The following is a 24,059-nucleotide window of genomic DNA, read 5'->3' on the forward strand; positions in this document are numbered from 1 at the left end:
GGTCTAGCCCCAGGACAAACCATGGACCAGCAGGAACTGGCCATGGCATATGTCTCCACTTCTTCCAACTGAGAAACATTGTTTTTAAAGCTGCCTTCCTTCCTGCCAAAGTCCGGCAAATATTTACGGAAAACGTACTATGTGACAAACCATACTAAACCAAACCTGTTGCCATTCACTGATTCCAACTCATAGTGACCCTATAGGACAGAGTAGAACTGCTCCTGGAAGCAGACTTTCTCCCTTGGAGTGACTGGTGGGTTCAACCACTGACCTTTTGGTTAGCAGCCAAACGCTTAAACACTGCACCCCCAGGGCTCCTTACTGTGTGACAGGAACCACCTTGTTTGCCTCCCCACACCCCCTCCCGTTTTCATTGATTAACATAACATGGTGAGAAGAAGACCTCTTTAGAGAATTCCAAAGAAGAAGGGGTAAAAAAAATAGCCCCTAATCCCAAGAAAAGTCTGTACTGTGGATCTCTAGGTAAACCCAATACATTCTCTTGTTTTAGTAAACCAGTCTTTTTCTCTTTAACTACACTAGCACAACTTCTGAAATGCTTGCATTATATTGTCTTATAGAATACGCATTATCCAATTGAGTTGGAACTTAAAACCGAAGATCAGGGCCAGCTATCAGGGACTTTGGAATCTCTGTCCATTGCCTGGTTTTCTGGGCCAGCCTTTTCCAGGTGAATGCTGTATCCAGATGGAGTGAGCCAACCTCCAAACTCCTTTCCCTGGGGGTGGGGAGAGCTGAGTTTTCTCTCCTTAGTCTGGGTCACCCAGGCATGGGCACATTCTATTTTTTCTGCTTTTGGAGATCATCCGTTCTGAATCTTGGACCTTTGAACATGACTACAGGGTCCTCATCCGTCAAATACCTCACATCTGTGAATGATTCTCTGGAAACACATGACCCTTCCCTCTAACCGCTCTTGGGTGAATCCAGTCACTTTTAGAAATGAGACTTTCACATGAGGTAGGGGGAGAGGGGGCTGCTAAGGCAGGTTGGAAGAGGTAATTTTGGGGTAGGTAGGGTTTCTCTGGGTAGTACATAAGGTTAACATGCTTGGCAGCAAACTGAAAGGTTGAAGGTTCTAGTCCACCCACAGGTGCCTTGGAGAAAGCCCTTGGCAGTCAACCCTATGGAGCACAGTTCTACCCTGACACACACGGGGTCACATGAGTTGGAGTTTTTGCTGCCGCTGCAAATTATACTGTGTAGTGAGGTCCTGCTCTTTCTTAGGGTAAAATTTCATGTAAAAGATATTTTGAGATATACGATAGAAATACTTTCTGTTGAAGGCATATAATTGCATTGATAAATGGCACGGCTTTGAACCAGTTCAGTTCAGTCATGGCCAGTGGAAACAAGGACAGCATACGCGTTATATAGCAACCTAATTTCTCATCCTTAGGATTTTGACTCGAGTTTTTAGGAAACAGGTAGTGGTGCCTCACTCAAAGATGGTGCCCAGCAAAACTGCTTTGAATGTGTGTCACTCTCCATAGCCCTGTCAATAACTCCATCTCCCACAGTAGGCTTCCGAACCTTTCAGTTGATAGAGCTGAAATTTTCAGGAGCCTGACGCAGGAGATGGGATTGTTGGCAGGACTGTGGTGAGCAACACAGTCTCAAAGCAGCGCCATCAGCTGCCATCTTTGAGGGGGGCACTGCTGCTTGTTTCCCACCCGGGTCAAAATTTGAAGGATGAGAGGTTTGGTTGCTATGCAACAGCTTTGCTGCCCTTGTTTCCATCGACCACAACTGAGCCTTTTAGAACCAGTTCAAAGCACTGGTAAATGGGGATACAAAGGATGGATGCAAAGAGACAAACTATACTTTTAAAGGAATTTGGTACTTTTTTTTAACAGCTTTCACCACAATGCAGAGATTTTTTTTTTTTTTTTAAGAAAGATGGAAGACCTGAATTTTAGAAAGATTAAGTAGGGAATCAATGCTTATTTTCCTCTCAAAACACCATATCCATAACAAACTGTGATGAGGAAATAATGTTCCTATGCCTCTTTGCCTTAGCAGTCTATCTTTCTAATTCCAGCAACTGGAAGATGACTTTGTGCCTGGGGAGAGCGAGCAGATCAGATTAATTGGTGCCATCTCAGGGCTGCTTCTATTATCTATCCTTAGAGAGATTTGCAATCAAGATACTTTTAGCAGAAACCCAGAGGAAAGGGCACTCCCCAAAGGGCTTGACAGAGCTCAGCACTGCGCTTTGCAGTGTCTCAGGGCTGCCCAGGATGCTAGCAGGCTCTTTCTTCTGTCGCTTCCCACTCACCTCCTCCTGCCCCGACTCATGCAGAATGGTCAAGTGTGGCAGGTGTGTTATGTGTGGCGGGCAGCCCATGAGAAGCCCATATTCAGGGCATCTTTGCTTCTAAAGGGATGCTCACTTTAGGAGATCTTTAATTACCACCTCTCTGTGGATGGTTGGAAACCCTGCTTAAGAGCTACGGCTGCTAACCAGAAGGTCGGCAGTTCAAATCTACTGGGCACTCCTTGGAAACTCTGTGGAGCAGTTCTGCTCTGTCCTATAGGGTCACTATGAGTCAGAATCGACTCGATGGCAGTGAGTTTGGTTTTACGGATGGTTCCTCCATATGCCCAGCTCTCTGCCTGCTCAATGCCAAGCCTGTGTTTTCTTTTTGAAAAAATGTATCTTTACTGTGACCTCATATTATGACCACCTGAAAGGAAAGCCGTTTATAACAAAGACAGTTAATCATCTGTGATCCTGCTTCCCTGCTGTCTAACATGGCATAGCCACACCTTCATCCTCTGAGCTAGCTAGCTAGGCAGATAGGCAGATAGGCATAGGCATAGGTTTAAGTATGTTGTTGTTAGCTGCTGTTGAGTCAGCCAGCTCCTGCCTCATGGTGACCCCACGCACAGTGGAATGAAATGCTCCCGATCCTGTACCGTCCCCACGGTTGGTTATAGATCGGACCATTGTGACCCATAGGGCTTTCATTGGCTGATTTTTGGAAGTAGATTACCAGACCTTTCTTCCTAGTTCATTTTAGTCTGGAAGCTCCACTGAAACCTGTTCAGCATCATAGCAACGTGCAAGCCTCCACTGACAAATAAGTGGTGACTACACGTGAGGTGCATCGGCTGGGAATTGAACTTGGGTCTCCCCCGTGGAAGACAGGAATTCTGGCACTGAACCACCACTGCCCTACAGGCATAAGTATAAACCAAAACCAAACCAAACCAAACCTGCTGCCGTTGAATCGATTCTGACTCATAGCGACCCTATAGGACAGAGTAGAACTGCCCCTCAGGGTTTCCAGGGAGTTGAAACTGTTAGATTCGAACTGCTGACCTTTTGGTTAGCAGCTGTAGCTCTTAACCGCTATGCCACCAGGGTTTCAGGTAGAAGTGTAGATATATATAAAAACATATACAAATAGATAGACAAACATACACACATACACATTTTTGTCGTATACCCACCCTCCTGTCACTCCTGTGCATTCTTAGCATTAGCTCTAGTATCGTTCCACTCCTGATAACCCTGTCAGTGGCTGTGATACAGTGGAAGTTAAGGAAGGCTGTGGAGTCCAACAAGCCTTTACTGTGAATCCTGTCTCCGCCACATAGTAGGCGTGTGACTTTAGGCAAGTCCCTCATCCATCTGTCGGTTCATCCATCTATCCACTCGTCTGTCCTCCCTGCCTTCCTTCCTCTCTCCCATCCAAGATATTCATTTTGTGCTAACTACACGCTAGATGTATGGGGGATCTGTCCAGTATTTCCCCATCCATAGATTAAGTAGTGCATTTTAAATAGTGTTAATATGAGGCTCCGTTAGATTATGCATGTGAAAGGGCTCAGCAGAGTGCCTGACACATAATAGGATGCTCAAGAAATGGTATCTGTGGTCAGTTGGCAAGTCCCATCAGCTCTTTTACTGCAATGGCCCTGGTCTCTATTACTTTCTATTTATTAGCAACCTGAATGGTGTTGCTAGATGCCATTAAACCTGAATAATGGTGGGCAATTACTTTCATAGGCATGACACAAGAAACTTCTAACTGGGCCTTATGGCCCCAGATCTAGTCCATTGCATCCTTCCTATCACCCTTATTTGGAGCCCTGGTGGCACAGTGGTTAAGAGCTCAGCTGCTAATCAAAAGGTCAGCCGTTCAAATCCACCAGCCACTGCTTGGAAATCCTATGGGGTAGTTCTACTCTGTCCTATAGGGTCACCATGAGTCGGAATCTACTCGATGGCAATGAGTTTGGTTTGGTTTTATCACCCTCATTTACCTTTCTAAAGCACCGCTTTTTGTTCATGTCACCCCTTTGTGGCTTCCAACACTATCAAAAAATACTCTGAATTTCTTCCTGGCTGTTCAAGGTCCTCCAACAATTCTCTCAGTGCTTGGCTCATCTCCTCTTGGGGTCTTGTCTCTCAGCAAACCTGCCATTGTTTGTTCAGTCTTCATCTACTGACAAGTGTGTAAGGAGTTATCATGGGAGTTATCTATTCCCAAGGGAGAAGATAATAGCACCTGAGTCATGCATTGGGAAAATTCTATCCTTTCCTATTGCAATAAAGACTTACCCAGTGTTTCTGAGGGTATATTGTTTTTAGCCTCAACAAAGAACAGTAAAGTAGTAGATTATGCCCTTTGGAGCACCCTTCCCACTTTTCCTTCTCTTGCAAGGCTCTCCAACTGTATGTTTTCAAGGGAGAAATAAGTCATTTATTTATTTATTTTTGTAGCTTCCGCATTATACTATCCATAACAATCTCTTTAAGATACTACTTATTAATTTCTGGAGTTAACGATTAAGTTCTTTCATTGGTCATCTTCAGGGTTATTTATCAAAACCATGTTGAGTTTGGAAAATATTTGCTGTGTATTGGATTTTGCTCAGTTTGGATGGCCTCCCCCAACTGGTTCTAGCATCTGTAGCAAGAAAGTAGATACAAGAAGGTGTTGGGATATTCCCCAGCTTTTTTCATGGCAGGGGGCTATTTTCTATAGACTGGGTTGATGTTTTAATGAGTTCCTTAAGCTAGGAATTCTGCTGAGGAAGCCCTGCAATGTATATCTAGGAATGCTTGTATATTATTTATAATATGCAATATTTATTTCATATATTTATCATATATATATTTTATTTCATCCACAAAGTATAACGTGTGTGTGTGTCGTGTTATAAACCAAAACCCGTTGCCGTCAAGCCAATTCCAACTAATAGCGACCCTATAGGACAAAGTAGAACTGCCCCACAGAGTTTCCAAGGAGCGCCTAGTGAATTCAAACTGCCAGCCTTTTAGTTAGCAGCCTTAGCTTTTAACCACTATGCCACCAGGGTTTCCTTGTGATGGTATAGGACAGTACAAACCTACTGTCGCCGATTAGATTCCAACTCATAGCGACCTTGCAGGACAGAGTAGAACTGCCCCATAAGGTTTCCAAGGCTGTTAATCTTTATGGAAGCAGACTACCACATCTTTCTCCCACAGAGCGGCTCTTGGACTTGAACCACCGACTTTTTGATTAGCAGCCCAGTACTTAGCCACTGTGCTACCAGGGCTCCTTTTAGGACAGTGCAAAGAACTTTACATTTTGATTCCTCACTCATGCCTTGGAGAAGTGTCTCTCAGTCTTCAGCCTTCCCCTCCCTTGCCTTTAGAGAGCGGGAGGAACTGTAGTTGAGGACTCCTTGGCCCCTATCAGCACTGGTGTTCTGTGATTCTGTTATCTATGAGTCCAGTCAATACGAAATGTTGCTGAGTCTCAAATGAAATGCCTTCTGATTGCTGTTTATAAGATTCTGTCTGTAGTGAAATTAAATTGACTTCTAACAGCAAGTAGCCCTTTTGGGAAGTAAAGCTTGTATATTAAATCTATACTATTCTAATCTTTTTTTTTTATTATTCTAATCTTGGTTTTCTTTTCTCTCCACCAGTTTGCTGTTTTGTGGTTCACAAGAGGTGCCATGAGTTTGTTACTTTTTCTTGCCCGGGTGCCGATAAGGGACCTGACACTGACGTAAGTAGCCTGGAAACCATGATTTGATGTTAATGAGGGTTCTCAATCCTTAATTTTCTTAATATCTGTACAACTGTTGTGTTGTCACATACTGTCAATGTGAAGACTCCTCGATTAGTCTGATATAACTTTGACTTGAACTTATCAACAGATTTATAGTCTTTTTGAGTCCTGGCAGGACTTCTTAGAGACCAGAAGTGAATTTCTTGTCATTTTGTGCTGGTCTACCATGGCTACATAGACTAAATCCACCACATTTAGCTCACAACCACAATGTAATTCTTTTCTGAAAATGTTGACGAATTTTACTGAACATAAATCAGACTTCAGTTTCTTTCTAATGATTTATTACCTAATAGGACTGTCATTGCTTCTGGCTGACGTAACAAACTTCTCCTAGTTTGCTTTGAGAGTCTTGCTGCCTTTTCATTATGCATTGTAAATGCTACTGTTGATTGAAATAATTTAACATCTGTTTCTCTGAAGATGATCTCTGAAGCTGTCCATGTGTGAACACATAATTTAGTTCATTTGTTTTTTTAAATTCTGCCTCTCTTTATGGAGTGGCTCTGTTGCATCACTTGTTTACTGAAAAGTGGGACCAGCAAAGGAGAGTGGGAGTCAGACGTCATGGGAAATACGGATATCTTCAGTGCATTGAGTGGAAAGAAACAACCTGTTTGCTGTCTGAGGAGTAATACTTGAACTGAAAACATTTGGATGGGAGAGAGGAAGCCTGGAAAAGTAGACATTCCTATTCTGAATTGCTTTTACCAGAGAACTTCAGTCACGTATTTAAGCTGTGCACTTCAAGGGATTCCTGCTTTGAGCATCAGATCCTCATCAGGGAACTTTGATTTTGAAGTGACTTTCTCAGTGCCCAGCAACAACAGCCAAAAAACACCTACTGCCATCTAGCTGATTCTAACTTATAGCGACCCTATAGGACAGAGTGGAACTCTGCCCCATAGGGTTTCACCAAGGCTGTAAATCTTTACAAAAGCAGACTGCCACGTTTTTCTCCTGCATAGTGGCTGGTGAGAACTGCTGACTTTTTGGTTAGCAGCCGAGTGCTTAACCACTGCACCACCAGGGCTCCTTTGCTCAGTGCTGGCGGGGCTAATTATTCCCTTCTTAGAAGATGGTGTATTCACAGTGGCCTCTGAGGGATTTGTTTTAGACACATGTAATGAAGGAACTTAGGAGTCCCTAGGTGGGACAAACAGTTAAGTGCTCAGCTACTGAAAGAAAGGTTGGAGGTTCAAGTCTACCCAGAGGTACCTCGGAAGAAAGGCCTGGTGATCTACTGCCAAAAGGTCATAGCCATTGAAATCCCTGTGGAACACAGCTCTATCTGACACACATGGGGTGGCCGTGAGCCAGAATTGACTTTATGACAACTGTGCTTTTTTTGTATTTTTGGTGTAATGATGGGATTTGCCATTAGACCCTCAGTGGATGGGGACCTGCCTCGTTTTGGTCAGATATGGCAGAGGCAGAGGCAATGTTAAGTGGGTGCCATGACTCTGAGCCACCACTGGTCCTGCAAAGACTTGCATATGTGGAAGCCAGAGGGAGCCTCAGAGATCGTCTTGTTTTGTGTCCTTGATTTCCGGGACCAGGAAGCCAAAGTCCATGTATGTTGAGTGCCTTGCCTGAGTGCATACAAAATTAGTGTTATCACCTCCCCCACTTTCCATATTTCACTTTTTTTGGGGGGGAGGTGGTGGAAAATTGTCTCCTTTTGTGGGCATTTTGGACATAAAAGAAATGTTAGAGCATCAACTTTTCTGAAAGGCTCAAGTCCAATTACTTTTCATTTAAAGTTGACCTGAAACATCACAGATGGTCCTTTTGCCTCCTCACTCATTATTTCTGTCTTCATCCTTCTGTTTTATCTTTCTTCCCTTCCCTTCTCGTTCTCCTCCTATTTCTGCCCCATCAAGCACTGGGAGGAGATGTGGGCAGGCTGAGGGAATGTGAACAGTTTTTACCAGACCCCCTTCTCCCTTCCTTTTCCTTTTTCTTCCTTCTACTTCTTCATTCTTTCAGTTAAATAATCTTATTAAGTACCTCTTATGGGTCACAGGGAGCCCTGGTTACACAGTGATTAAAAACTATGACTGCTAACCAAAAGGCCAGCAGTTCGAATCCATCAGCCACTCCTTGGAAATCCTATGGGGCAGTTCTGCTCTGTCTTACAGAGTCACTATGAGTCAGAATCCATTCGACAGCAACGAGTTTTTTGGATGGGTGGCACAAATAGTTAAGCAGTCAGCTACTAACCACAAGGCTGGAGGTTCATATCCACTCAGAAGTGCCTCGGTAAAAAGGCCTGATGATCTACTTCCGAAAAATTAACCGTTGAAAACTACGGAGCACAGTTCTCCTCTGACATACATGGGTCACCATAAGTCAGAGTCAACTCAACCGCAACTTTTTTTTTCTTTTGTTGTTTTTTATGGGCGAAGCTCCATGCTGGAACCTAGGATACAACAAACACAGAGGTGGACTCCTTGTCCTCAGATATTCTGCTAGGGGAAGGTATAAAACATGAAAAAATAAACAAATACGTAATTACAGTTTTGATAAGAGCAGTAGAGAGGAAGTACACAGAGTGGGTCTGAGTGGGCTTACTTAAGGAACCCACTTTAGATTGGGAAGGACCGGTGGATAGGCATTTCAACTGAACTTCCAGAGGGAGTGGGAAACAGGCAGGCAGAAGTAAGGAGCCCGGGAAGACTGTTTCAGACAAAGAGAAGAGCAGGTATGAAAGCCTGGATGGGGGAAAGAGTTGAGTTCATAAGAGAAACTGAGAAGTTTGGGCCTCAGATGTCTGGTTAAGGATTTTGAACAAGATCCTAAGATAGAATCCAGGAAAAGGGTTCAAACTACAAGTGGGGTGATCCATTTGCATTTTATAAAGGTTACTCTGGCTCCTTGTAGAAAACTGACTGGGTGGGAGTGGGCAGACGTGGGGTAGAGATGGGGAAAGATCAAAGGCTGAACACCCAGCACAAAAGGCCCCCTACTCTCCAGGGCAAGATGTTGGGAGCTGGGAGTAGGTGGAGGCAGTGGGGTTGAGCAAAGTGAACTCACTCGAGATACATTAGCAGTTAGATCGACAGTTGTTGGTCATCGTGCGATCAGGGAGATGGGGACATTGAGATTAACTTCCAGGTGACTGGATGGAGGTGCTTTAAGGCCATGGGGATTCTGAGGGGGAGCATACTTGGGAGAGGTGGCATGGGGCGCAGCAAGAGTTTCACTTTGAACATGTTGGGTTTGACAACAAAAAAAAATGCCCTGGCCCTGACGGTTTTACTGGAGAATTCTACCAAACTTCCAGAGAAGAGTTAACTCCATTACTACTAATGGTATTTCAGAGCATAGAAAAGGGTGGAATACTCCCAAACTCATGCTATGAAGCCAGCATACCCCTGATATCAAAACCATATAAAGACACCACAAAAAAAGGAAATTAAAGGCCAATATCCCTCGTGAACATACACACAAAAATCTTCAACATTCTAGCCAGTAGAATTCAACAACATATCAAAAAAAGTAATTCACCATGACCAAGTGGGATTCATACCAGGTATGCAGGGATAGTTCAACATTAGAAAAGCTATCAGTGTAATCCATCACGTAAATAAAACAAAAAAACACGAACATGTTGGATTTGAGATGTCCCAGTATTAAGACGAAGGTTGAATACATATTGTTGGAGGTCAGAAGTGAGGTGGCCTGAGGGTAATGATTTCTGTGTACTTTTCAAGCCTTGAGAGTGCATCATCCTGCCTAGAGAGAGTCTGTAGAGTGAGAGGAAAAGGGAAGAAGGCCCAGGAGAGCACTCCGAGGACCACCAACAGGTTGAGTGGGAGAGACGGAAAAGGGAGTCCAATGAGGAGCAGCAAGAGAAGTAGGAGGAAAACCAGGAGAGTGTGATGTTGACTTAAAAATTTCCTCAAGGGGTGGTAGGTCAACTCTTTTATCATATCTATGATCTTATTATGCATTCTCTCCAAGGTTTTAACATTGCTCTTAAATAGGGTGACGTACATCTTGTTTGCACAGGACATTCTTCACTTACATAGGAAAGTCTTGATTTATGCCTGTTATAGATCAGTTAAAGGAGATCTGGTGCCACAGTGGTTATGTACTTGGCTGGTAGCCAAAAAGTTAGCAGTTCAAACCCATCGGCAGCTCAGTGGGAGAAAAGACCTGGCCATCTGTTCCTGTAAAGATTGTTGTTAGGTGCCGTCCAGTCAGTTCTGACTCATAGGGACCCTGTGTACAACAGAACGAAACACTGACCAGTCCTGCACCATCCTCACAACTGTTACTATGTTTGAGCCCATTGTTGCAGCCACTGTGTTAGTACATTTCACTGAGGTCTCCTTTTTCACTGACCCTCTGCTTTACCAACTGTGATGTCCTTCTTCAGGGACTGGTCTTTCTTAATACCACGTCCAAAGTATGTGAGACTAAGTCTCACCATCCTCACTTCTAAGGAACATTCTGGCTTACTTCTTCTAAGACAGATTGTTCGTTCTTCTGGCACCCTGTGGTATATTCAATATTCTTCACCAACACCATAATTCAAAGGAATCAATTCTTCAGTCTCCCTTATTCACTGTCCAGCTTTCACACGCATATGAGGCGATTGAAAACACCGTGGCTTAGGTCAGGAGCACCTTAGTCCTCAAGGTGATATCTTTGCTTTTTAACACTTTAAAGAGGTCTTTTACTGCACATTTGCCCACTGCAATATGTCATTTGATTTCTTGACTACTGCTTCCGTGAGTGTTGATTGTGGATCCAAGTAAAATGAAATCCTCGACAACTTCAGTATTTCTCCATTTATCATGATGTTGTTTATTGGTACAGTTGTGAGGATTTTTGTTTTCTTTATGTTGAGGTACAATCCATACTGAAGTCTTTGATCCTGATCAGTGAGTGCTTCAAGTCCTCTTCACTTTCAGCAAGCAAGGTGGTGTCACCTGCGTATCGCAGGTTGTTAATTAAACTTCCTCCAATCATGATGCCGTGTTCTTCTTCATGTAGTCCAGTTTCTCAGATTGTTTGCTCGGAAAATACTGATTGAATTAAGTATGGTGAAAGGATACAACCCTGACTCACACCTTTCCTGATTTTAAACCACATAGGATCCCCTTGTTCTGTTCAAAACAGTGCCTCTTGTTCTATGTACAAATTCCTCATGAGCACGATTAAGTGTTCTGGAATTCCCATTCTTCACGATGTTATCCATAATTTGTTATGATCCATGCAGCCAAATGCCTTTGCATAGTCAGTAAAACAGAGGTAAACATCTTTCTGGTATTCTCTGCTTTTAGCAAAGATCCTTTTGACAACAGCAATAATATCCCTCGTTCTACATCCTCTTCTGAATCTGGCTTCAATTTCTGGCCGTTCCCTGTCGATGTACTGCTCTAACTGATTTGAAATTGTCTTTAGCATGGTATTACCTGCTTGTGATACTAATGATATTGTTAGATAATTTCTGTATTCTGTCGGATCATTTTTCTTTGGAATGGGCAAGAATATGTATTTCTTCCAGTAGGTTGGCCAGTAGCTGTCTTCTAAATTTTTGGCATAGATGAGTGAGCATTTCCAGTGTTGTATTTATTGAAACATCTCAATTGGTATTACATCAATTCCTGGAGCTTTGTTTTTCCCCAGTGCCTTCAGTGCAGCTTGGACTTCTTCCTTCAATACCATCAGTTCTTGATCATATGCTACCTCCTGAAATGGTTGAACTCCGTCGATTCTTTTTGGTACAGTGACTCTGTATATTCTTTCCATCTGCTTTTGATGCTTCCTACAATGCTCAATATTTTTGCTTATAGAATCCTTCAAAATTGCTACTCAAGGCTTGAATTTTTGCTTCAGTTCTTTCAGCTTGAGAAATGCTAAGCATGTTCTTTCCTTTTGGTTTTCTAAATCCGGGCCTTTGCACATGTCATAATACTTAATCTCTTCAAGCTGCCCTTTAAAATCTTCTGTTCAGCTCTTTTACTTCCTCATTTCTTCCATTTGCTTTAGCTACTCTACATTCAAGAGCAAATTTCAGAGTCTCTTCTGACACCCATTTTGGTCTTTTCTTTCTTTACTGTCTTTTTAATGACCTTTTGCTTTCTTCGTGTATGATGTTCTTGATGTCATCCCACAATTTGGTCTTCTGTCATTAGTGTTCAACGCATCAAATCTATTCTTGAGATAGTCTCTGAATTTAGGTAGGATATACCCAAGGTCGTATTTCGACTTTCGTGGTCTTGTTTTAATTTTCTTCAGCTTCAGTTTGAACTTGCATATGAGCAATTGATAACCTGTAATGCAGTTGGCCCCTGGCTTTGTTCTGACAGATGATATTTTGCTTCTCCATTGTCTCTTTCCACAGATGTAGTCCATTTGATTCCTGTGTATTCCATCCGGTGATGTCCATGTGTGTAGTCAACTGTTTATGTTGTTGAAAAAGGTATTTGCAATAACTAAGTTGTTGATCTTACAAAATTCTGTCGTGATCTGTGGCATCATTTCTTTCACCAAGGCCATTATTTTTCATCTACTGATCCTTCTTGTTTTCGACTTTCACATTCTATCACCCGTAATTATCAATGCATCTTGACTGCGTGTTTGATCAATTTCAGACTGCAGAAGTTGGTAAAAATCTTCAATTTCTCAATCTTTGGCATTAGTGGTTGGTGCGTAAATTAGAACAATAGTTGTGTCATATTAACTGGTATTCCTTGTAGGCATATGGATATTATCCTATCATTGACAACATTGTTATTTCAGGATATATCTTGAAAAGTTCTTTTTGACAATGAATGTGACACCATTCCTCTTCCATTTGTTGTTCTGGGCATAGTATACCATACGATTATCCTATTCAACATGGCCAGCACCAGGCCATTTCAGCTCACGAATGCCTAGGATATCAATCTTCAATCGTTCTATTTCATTTTTGACATCTTCCAGTTTTCCTTGATTCGAACTTCGTACCTTTCATGTTCCGATTATTAATGGATGTTTGTAACTGCTTCTTTTCATTTTGAGGCATGCCACATCAGCAAATGAAGGTCCCAAAAGCTTTACTCCATCCCTGTCCTTACAGTCTACTCTACTTTGAGGAGGCAGCTCTTCCCCAGTTGTCTTTTGAGTGCCTCCAACCTGAGGGCCTCATCTTTCAGCACTATATCAGATAATGTTTGCTGTATCCATAAGGTTTTCAGTAGCCAATTTTCTCAAAAGTAGATCGCTAGGTCCTTCTTCCCAGCCTGTCTTTGTCTGGAAGCTCTGCTGAAACCTGTCCACCATGGGTGACCCTGCTAGTGTTTGAAATACTGGTGGTATGGCTTCTAGTATCACAGTGACATGCAAGCCACCACAGTACAACAAACTGACAGATGAGTGTAGGTGTAAAGTTGTAGGGAGATAAAAAGCTCTTATGTGATATGTATAAAAATAATACAAGTGCTAAAGAACCATTTAAGCATGACCTTTGGAACATTTACTCTGTGCATTGGCTATGTGGACATGAAAGAAAGTAAAAGCGGCAGGGGGAAGTGATCTGTTCAAAGGCTTAAAGCATCCAGAGGTAATAAGCTTGCCTTGCATTTTTGTTTGCAGTATTGTTTAGCTATTTTATTTTAATTTGCCTTATGTATTTTCACCAGTGACCCTGGCCTGTTTGGGGAGAAAATGTTCACACTGTATTTTTGCTCTTCTTATATCTGAACCATGCCGTTGAAATGAATTCAGGTGATTTAAAAATAACGTCCTGGGTCATCACCGTACCTTACCTGGGAGGCAGCCAACATTTGTACAAGGTAGCGTCACAAGATTGTCAATGCCTGCCAGAATGTTTGGAAAGGTACCAAATGGAGAGATTAATTAACTTGTTCCAAGGCAGAGAAACTTGATTTGGATCTGAGTAAGTCTTCATGTCTATGAAGATGGTGAAACTGAGCCATTGGAAGAAGCTGAGAGCATGACCATAAAACTTAGAACCACAAATGGAGCTGATGGCATAAACCTGCCACAAAGCAGAAGTGACACCAGGTATAAAGCTGGATTGTTTGGAGGGCTATGTGTCCAGAAGGCAAAATTACTTTCTTTTCTTTACTGTCATCTGGAGAATTCTCTTCTTCTCAAGCTCTTTTTGGTTTCTCAGAAACCAGTCAAATAAAAAAGACTGCCAAATTATTTAAAATTTAGCATTTCAAAGCTTCATTTATAACAAAACTTAAAACACTTGAAATTAATTTAGAAATAAACTTAGTGAATCTTCTATTTTCTCAAAGTGTGCTTTTATATTTAATATGGAAATAAGATCATTTTATGAGCAAACCCAGTTATCCCCTAAACATGTTTATGTTCCTGAACTGACAGAGTCACAGAGATTTGTAAAAGGTGCAGGTGCTAAAAAATTGCATTTAAAATTGAACAGAGTGTAGGAAAAAGAGTTATTCGGGTTGTAATTGGGAGCCCTGCCCCAAAAAGTCACTAAAAACCTTTCTGAACCCCCATTTCCTCGTTTATCAATATAGAGATTGAACTTTTTAATCTTTGAAGCTGTTCTCAGCCCTAAATCTCATTCCATTCTGCCATTGAATATTCATCGAGGCTCTCGTGCTGTGGAGGATACAAAGGTGTATTGTCTTTAATAGCAAGGGTAAGCCAGGCTTGCAGATAGTTATACTATAAGATTGCATAGGATAACTGCCACAAGAGAGAAAGAAATAAAATTCTGTTTAGTGGAGGGAGAGAGAGAGCATCTAAATGAAAGAGTGAGGGAAGGCTTCTCGAAGGTGGTAACATTCTAAAATTGATTTCAGTTCTTTTCAAAATGTCCCTTTGAAAGTAAGTAGTCTAGTCCTCTCTTTGGTTTTAGTATTTTCATTGTCTCTTGCTGGCTATGTTGTTAGCTGCTATCACATCAGCCCCCGACTCCTGGTGACCCCATGCACAGCAGAACTAAACCCTGCTTGGCTCTGCGATGTTCCATGATTGGTTGCAGCTCAGGCCCTTGTGATCTGTAGGGTTTTCTTTGGCTGACTTTTGCAAGTAGATCAACAGGTCTTTCCTCCTAGTGCACCTTAGTCGGGAAGCCTATTCAGCATCATAGCAGCATGCAAGCCTCCACTGACAGATGGCTGGTGGCTGCCCCTGAGGTACATTGGCCAGGAATTGAACCTGGGTCTCCTACATGGGAGGTAAGAATTCTGCTGCTAAACCACCAAAGTGAGTAATATCTCTTGCCAAATGCTGGTCTCCAGTGGCACATAAACTCAGGTGGCATGTTTTGCAAGAGGTGTCCTGTTAAAAGGATGCAGGCAACGAGACCTACAGTGTTGTGCAAGTCCTGGTAAACACCCCTCTTGGCACCCGCCCATAGGTGCCCTCCCTCACTGGCTGTGATGCTGTGGGAAACCTTCAAAAGAAGTTATTTCAGGGAAACAAACCCAACAAAAACTCGAGTGCTAATTCTGCTCTTCAGTGGGTGGATTATTTTACGTACCAGATTCACAGTAACAGACGTATTTCCTACAAGGGAAGGGACTCCTGCTACTTTTCTGCCAAATTAATTTAGCCTGGAATTAAAAATAGCCTAAAAGTCTTATTTCCTCATCCACACATCTCGGATGAGCCAAAGATGGATGGCACCGTGGCCGCCCTCTCGACCTGCCAGGTTCCGGCCACAAAGAAGAGCGAGAGGATTATGTATCTGCTTTGAGGTCTGCACTTGATTAACTGGAAGAAATGTGTGTGTGAGTATAAAGTGCATACATTCTAGCCAGGGTACCGGAATGTGCTTTTTCAAGGGAATCACCCTGGGGACTTTGCAACTTAATCCCTCAGTTCTGCCACCGCCCAGACTTCTTCGGAAGTCCACTTTTGGAACAACATGTAAGGCCAGTAGCACATTCTTTTCCAAAAATCTCCATTCTTGGCAAATTGTCAGCCTTTCTTTGAGAATGTGGTGAGGTGGTTTGGAGACCCAGCCAAAAGTCCAGTGGTGCCAGATCTGAACAAAAGTGCTTAACTTTTAGGGTGGTAATGTTTTTTTTTTTTTTTTAAATAATGTTTGGGTCACAAAAGAGGTAAGACAAGTACAAAGAGTGATTTTGTAGTGAGACTCACAAATTGGCTCTGACATCAGGTCTGAAAGAGACTTGATATGTTTTTGAGCATGGAGAGCCTGTTGGAATCATTGTGTGGCCTCTCAGTGGTACCTTCAGTTAATGTGTATGCTTGCTTTAAAAAAAAAAAAAGTCACATTACTTAACAATCATGACTGCACTGCTGATTTCTTTGCGGGAAGGTCCTGTGTCTTTCTCTTTGGAAACCAAGTGCCCAGTGCAGGGCCTGGCACAGAGTGGATGCTGCAAAGTATTTGTTGAACCAAAGAGAATGAATGCATGAATGTCTGCAAACCTAATTTGATCACCAGGTGTACTTAGCTGGCCCTGAATTACTTGAATGTTTTTAAACTTCAGCTGAGACTTTTACTGAATTTCCCCAATAGCTAGGAGCAGGTGTTTCCTCAGCATCATTGTTATGGCATCTAGGGATGTGAGACGATACACTGAACTGACTTTCCTACTTCTCACAGTAGCCATTTCAAACCATTGCCTTAACTACTTGGAGTTTAGTTTAAAAAATGGTACAAGTAGGCAGTGGCTTTTTACTGGCTGGCATCAGTGATTGGCGTGATGGATTCTTTGTTCATTTTTCTTGAACTATCCAAGTGAGTTAATAGTAATGGTTCATGATGTACAAACCACCATATCACCTGTATCTGAGAATGGTTGCTGGAAATGGAGTCTGGGTAGCCTACCATTGCAGCTCAAATCATTGGAATCTCAGAGCCAGAAGATGTGCGGCACAAGTCGTGGAATCTTTATGATGTTACCTAATGTATACTTAGTATCTCTTATATGTCAAGTGAGGAACCCTGGTGGCTGCTAATCAAAAGGTCAGCAGTTGGAACCCACCAGCCGTTCTGCAGGAGAAAGATGTGACAGTCTGCTTCTGTAAAGATTTTCAGTTTTGGAAACCCTATAGGGCAGTTCTGCTCTGTCCTATAGTGTCACTGTGAGTTGGAACCAGCTTGGTGGCAACGGTTCTTTTTTTTTGGCGGGGGGAGGGGCGGTTATACGTCAAGTAGGAGTTCCTGGGTAGTACAAATGGTTAATGTACTTGACTGCTAACTGAAAGGTCGAAGGTTCGAGTCCACCTGAGGTGCCTTGAAAGAAAGGCCTGGCAACTACTTCTGAAAAATTAACCATTGAAAACTCTGTGGAGCACAGTTCTATTTTGACACACATGGGGTCGTCATGAGACGGAAGTGACTCGATGGCAACTGGTGTGGTTGGTGGTAGATGTGTCCAGTGCCTTTCTGTCATTTATTTCTGATATTTAATCACTATAGGGTCGCTATGAGTCAGAATCAGCTCAACAGCAGCAGGTTTGTTTTGTTTATAATCGTTAAATGTTTCTTGAGCATTTATTGCTTTGGGATTCAAAGATTAAAACTTACGGTCCTTGTCTCCCAACAGCAAGTCTTGCTGGGAAATTATACATATGGGTAAGCACTGTAATTCTCAGATATTTACTTCAGTGGATAGCATACGTAAACATGCTAGGTGTATATTATTATTCCCATTGTAGAGAAGAATTGATGAAGTAAAAGTACCGAACAGAAGATTTCAAAGGGCCTCTCTAGAAGACAAAGTAAAGTATTATAATGACATGTGCAAAGAGCTGGAGATGGAAAACCAAAAGGGAAAAACATGCTCGGTGATTCTCAAGCTGAAAGAACTGAAGAAAAAATTCAAGCCTCGAGTTGCAATAGTGAAGGATTCCATGGGGAAAATATTAAACATCGCAGGAAGCATCAAAAGAAGATGGAAGGAATACACAGAGTCATTATACCAAAAGGAATTACTCAATATTCAGCCATTTCAAGAGGTGGCGTATGATCAAGAACTGATGGTACTGAAGGAAGAAATCCAAGCTGCTCTGAAGGCATTGATGAAAAACAAGGCTTCAGGAATTGATGGAATATCAATTGAGATGTTTCAGCAAACAGATGCAATGCTGGAGGTGCTCACTCGTCTATGCCAAGAAATATGGAAGACAGTTTCCTGGCCAACTGACTGGAAGAGATCCATATTTATGCCTATTCCCAAGAAAGGTGATCCAACCGAATGTGGAAATTATAGAACAATATCATTAATATCACACCAAGCAAAATTTTGCTGAAGATCATTCAAAAACGGCTGCAGCAGTATATCAACAGGGAACTGTCAGAAATTCAGGCCAGTTTCAGAAAAGGACGTGGAACTGGCGATATCATTGCTGATGTCAGATGGATCCTGGCTGAAAGCAGAGAATACCAGAAGGATGTTTACCTGTATTTTATTGACTATGCAATGGCATTCACCTGTGTGGATCATAACAAACTATGGATAACACTGCGAAGAATGGGAATTCCAGAACACTTAATTGTGCTCATGAGGAGCCTTTTCATAGATCAAGAGGCAGTTGTTCGGACAGAACAAGGGGATACTGATTGGCTTAAAGTCAGGAAAGATGTGCGTCAGAGTTGTATTCTTTCACCATACCTATTTAATCTGTATGCTGAACAAATAATACGAGAAGCTGGACTACATGAAGAAGAACGGGGCATCAGGATTGGAGGAAGACTCATTAACAACCTGCGTTATGCAGATGACACAACCTTGCTTGCTGAAAGTGAAGAGGACTTGAAGCACTTAACTAATGAAGATCAAAGACCACAGCCTTCAGTATGGATTACACCTCAACATAAAGAAAACAAAAATCCTCACAACTGGACCAGTGAGCAACATCATGATAAATGGAGAAAAGATTGAAGTTGTCAAGGATTTCATTTTACTTGGATCCGTAATCAACAGCCATGGAAACAGCAGTCAAGAAATCAAAAGACGCATTGCATTGGGCAAATCTGCTGCAAAGGACCTCTTCAAAGTGTTGAAGAGCAAACATGTCACCCTGAAGACTAAGGTACACCTGACCCAAGCCATGGTATTTTCAATCACCTCATATGCATGTGAAAGCTGGACAATGAATAAGGAAGACTGAAGAACAGTTGACGCCTTTGAATTGTGGTGTTGGTGAAGAATATTGAACATACCACGGACTGCCAAAAGAACAAACAAATCTGTCCTGGGAGAAGTGTGGCCAGAATGCTCCTTAGAGGCAAGGGTGGCGAGACTGCGTCTTACCTACTTTGGACAGGTTGTCAGGAGGGATCAGTCCCTGGAGAAGGACATCATGCTTGGCAAAGTACAGGGTCAGCGGAAAAGAGGAAGACCTTCAACAAGGTGGATCGACACAGTGGCTGCAACAACGAGCTCGAGCATGACAATGACTGTAAGGATGGCGCAGGACCGGGCAGTGTTCCTTTCTGTTGTGCATAGGGTCACTATGAGTCGGAACCGACTCGACGGCACGTAACAACAACAACAACATAGATGTGAAAAGCGAGGTTCACAGGTGGTTAAGTGACTTGCTGGAGTTGGCGCTGGCAGTAAGTGTGCGCTAAGCTTTGCACCAGGTCTCTCCGCTTCCAAGCCTCTTCTCTTTCCTCTGTATGGGCAGCTCTTCTGTCACTGAAGGCATGGCTTTGTTGGACAGAGTTTGGGTGAGAGTGACTATGAAGAATCATAAGACAGTCAAAGAAATTAGAAGTGATGAAATCCTAAGATATCGACAGTAAAAAGCATTCACCAGGGAGACCGACAATATGGTCTACTATGAAGACTAGGGCATGCAGGCTGATAGGGTCAGCTAAAAGCCAGGAAAATTTGAAGACCAGGTGTGGGTTCTCCTGAAGAGAGCAGAGAATGGGGCTTTTCAGGATACCGAGTTTCTGGAGAGATTTGTTTTAAGTGGCTTTACCCCAAACTGAAAGCCAGCCTGAGAGCTTTTCGGTGCATGCCAGAGGCTTGTTGCTGGATTTTAGTGAGTCACTTTTTTTCACAAGCTGAAGTTAGAGTCCCATTCAGTTAGCTGCTACCTTCCTCATCCTGGCTCTGTTCTGTATTTGCTGCTTAATGCATTCCCAGCTAGAGATTCTGGAAGAGCCTGTGGACGAAGCAGTCCATTTACTCACAAAATCCTCAGTAAATCTTCCTTTTTTTTTTTTTTTATGAGAGAGAGGAAGATTTACTGAGGATTTTGTAGGCCACATTTTCCCAATGACATTTGTTTATTTACAATGAGATCAAGTGCCCAAAATGATCATAAAAATCAAATGAACCCATGCATCAGGAATTTATACCTGTCTCTGACAATGGCAAAGAGAGATGGAGCAGGTGGACGGGTACCTTGCTGACAACTGTTTATATTACGTGGTACCAGAAGCTGTGAGCAAACACTCTCAAACATAAAGTCTATGTATCAAGAGGTGGGGTGGACAGTGGGGAGCTCCGTTGTTCTAATTATTTTTGTTATTCATTCAACATTTTTATAATCTCAATACAAATATATTTTGAGTATCATATACCAAAGGAAGACTGGGAGGCTCTAAGAAGAATATTGAATATACTATGGACCGTCAAAAGAACAGAAACCCTGAGATGTAGTGGTTAAGGGCTATGGCTGCTAACCAAACGGTCGGCAGTTTGAATCCACCAGGCCCTCCTCGAAAACTCTATGGGGGAGCTCTACTCTGTTCTGTAGGGTGGGTATGAGTCGGAATTGACTCAACGGTGATGGGTTTGGTTTTTCTGGGTCAAAAGAATGAGCAAATCTGTCTTGGAAGAAGTAAAACCGGAACGCTCCTTAGAAGCAAGGATGGCTAGACTATGTCTCACATATTTTGGATGTGTTATCAGGAGGAATCAGTCCCTGCAGAAGGGCATCATGCTTGGTAAATAGAAGATCAGCGAAAAAAAGAGGCAGACACTCAACGAGATAGACTGACACAGTGGCTGCAAGAATGGGCTCAAGGAAAACAACAGTTGTGAGGACGGCGTAGGACTAGGCAATGTTTCGTTCCGCTTTATGAGTTGGAAGCGACTTGAGGGTACCTAACAACAACAAGAATATCACTGTCATGTGATAACATTGCTGTATGGCCATCAGGCATTGGAGTAGTCGTAATTCCACAATCATTAATGTGGAAAGAGTGCTCAAGTCCTTTATGTTGAGGATGCCATGCTTAACATGTACATCACAGTTTTCCTGGCACCACTTCCATGCTCCAAACCAATGCTTATGCCAGTAGACCCAATCTGTATTAGGATTACACCACAGTATCGTCTGCACAGTTTCCCAAGGCAGAAGCCTCGGGATTGTGTTAGCTGCCTCCTTCTCTTTTGTCCCCTACATCTAATAGGTCTCAGATTCTGTGGGTTTTACCTCTAACTAACTCTCCTCTCCATCTTCATAGCCCCCATCTTAGTTAAGGCTTTATCAGGTACTATGAATTGATCCTACTGACTCTAGACTGTTTCTCCTCTAGACCCTTCATCTTGCCACCTAATGGTACTCCAGTTGTAAGAAAAAAAAAAAAAAAATCTGATCATGTCACTCTTCTACTTAACATTTGTCAAGGGTTTCTTCAGGATCATACAAAATGACCTCACTGGCTGTTAGCTGTGGCTGTTGGCTAGAATGCCGTGGTTCTCCTCCATGTTGGCCTCTCCAGGAAGATAGTGCAAATTTCTCACATGGTGTTATGGATTGACTGTGTCCCCAAAAAATGTGTGTCAACTTGGCCAGACCATGATTCTCCCAGTATTGTGTGGTTGTCCACCATTTTGTGATCTGATGTGATTATCCTATGTGTTATAAATCCCAACTCCTATGATGTTAATGAGGCAGGATTAGAGGTAGTTATGTTAATGAGGCAGGATTCAAATCTATAGGATTAGGTTGTATCTTGAGTCAATCTCTTTTAAGATATAAGAGAGAAGCAAGCAGAGAGGAGAGGGACCTTCTACTATCAAGAAAGAAGAACCGGGAGTGGAGTGAATCCTTTTGAACCCAAGGTTCCTGTACTGAGAAGCTCCTAGACCAGGGAAAGATTGGTAACAAGAACCTTCCCCCAGAGCCAACAGAGGGAAAGCCTTCCCCTGGAGTTGGTGCCCTGATTTTGGACTTCTAGCCTCCTAGACTGTGAGAGAATAAATTTCTGTTTGTTAAAGCCATCCGTTTGTGGTATTTCTGTTGCAGCAGCATTAGATAACTAAGACACATAGGGATAACAATTTTCTAAGAGGGCAGGCCACAGTGTGCACACATTTAATAAGCTTCTGCCTGTGCGATGTTTTCCAATATCTCATTGGCCAAAGCTGGTCACATAGTCTCCCTGCAGAAGAGGAGTGCACAAAGGTGTGGATACTGGAAGAGGTAAGTCATTGGGCGCCGTTAACACAACAGTTTACCACTGGAAGATGTTTTTGGTTGTATTGTAGTTCTTTCTCCCCCTTAAAGCTTAGTCATCTCTGTATCCCCAATGTCTAGTATAGTCCCTGACTCATAGCAGATGATTGTAATAGTTAAGGTTGTGTATCAACTTGGCTGGGCCGTTATTCTCAGTGGTTTGACAGTTATGATGTGTTTTGGCAGCTGTGTAATGATGTAATCATCTCCATAATGAGATCTGATATACTATAATCACCTCCATGATGAAATCTATTATGAGCAGCCAGAGTGTCCTTGGGGGTGTGGCCTGCATCCAATATAGGTGGGCTTTCAGGCAAGGCTCGTGGGCTTTTGCTCACTGTGGATCCTGCAGCTGGCTTCTGTTTGTCTGACCTCCGGTTCTTGGGACTTGAGCTAGCAGCTTACCTGCCATCCTACCTGCCAATCTTGGGATTCTGGCCTGTGAGCCAGGTCTGCTGTCTGATCTGCTGATACTAGATTCGTCAGCCCCTGCAGGTATCTGAGTCAGGAGACGCCTCCAGCCTGACCCAAGGACTTCCCAGCCTCTATAACCGTGTGAGCCATTTCCTTGATACAAATCTCTCCATATGTGTATTTATACATGTCACTGGTTTTAGTTCTGTAGAGAACCCAGCCTAAGACAGTAATCATCAAAGTTTGCTGAAAGTGTGAATTAATGAAAAATGAGGTCTCTGATCTCAAAATAAAATGAAAATAATTTCCGTGTTTTGAGCAGAGTATCCGAAACTTTTCATGGAATTCTTTTAGAATTAAAATCAGCCATTGTTATTGTCATATTCAACATGCATGTGACTGTCTGACAATTATAATTTTACTCTCTTTAAGAAGTGAATTACATTTAAAAAGTGTTTTTTCTTCATGTTGAGGGACCCTCCAGCTCTTGAAGAAGTTTAAGCCCAGCAAAATATTTCAGGATTTTCATTGAGCTGTGCTTGCTGTGTGAGCAGAATTTTTTTAATTTGGTGAACATTTTTTGGTTAATCATTAAAGGGAAAAACAACCTATTAGAAGGAAATGCTTGTTTTGTTGACTACATATTTGAGATTTATTTTCCTTGAATTGATTGCCAATTACACAGTCAATTGGAGGGGTTTATACCAAGTCACAAGGAACCCTGATGGTCCAGTGGTTAAAGAGCTTAGCTGCTAACAAAGAGGTCAGCCGTTTGAACCCACCAGCTGCTCTGCAGGGGAAGTATGTGGCAGTCTGCTTCCGTAAAGATTCACAGCCTTGGAAACCCTGTGGGGAAGTTCCATTCTGTCCTATAGGGTCACTGTGAGTCAAACTTGACGGCAATGAGTTTGGCAATGGGTATACTGAGTCACAATTCAGAAGAAAGAGACATGAATTAGAAAGCTGAGGACACTACATTGGGAGTCATTAATCCTTGATTTCTTTCCCTTCTTGACTACTGCTTTTCTAGGTGCATATCTGTTTTGTGCCTAGCTGTGCCAGGATATGTGCTCTTTACAGAAGTCATAGGCGTTGCTATTCTTGCTCAAGAGAAATTTATATTGTCATGGGATTGCTGTATGAAAG

General features: G+C 42.5%; 1 protein-coding gene across 2 annotated transcripts in view; it reads left to right on the forward strand.

Annotated features, from left to right (window-relative positions):
- Positions 1-24,059, forward strand: part of PRKCA (protein kinase C alpha) — a 490,096-nt gene that overhangs the window by 188,754 nt on the left and 277,283 nt on the right. For both annotated transcript variants that reach the window (XM_003417295.4, XM_023556975.2), the window contains exon 3: positions 5,953-6,035. In XM_003417295.4, coding sequence (XP_003417343.1) covers positions 5,953-6,035 — 83 coding nt within the window. The remainder of the gene's footprint in view (positions 1-5,952; positions 6,036-24,059) is intronic.

This window comes from Loxodonta africana, chromosome 18 (genome assembly GCF_030014295.1).
Source record: "Loxodonta africana isolate mLoxAfr1 chromosome 18, mLoxAfr1.hap2, whole genome shotgun sequence".
Taxonomy (NCBI): Eukaryota; Metazoa; Chordata; class Mammalia; order Proboscidea; family Elephantidae; genus Loxodonta; species Loxodonta africana.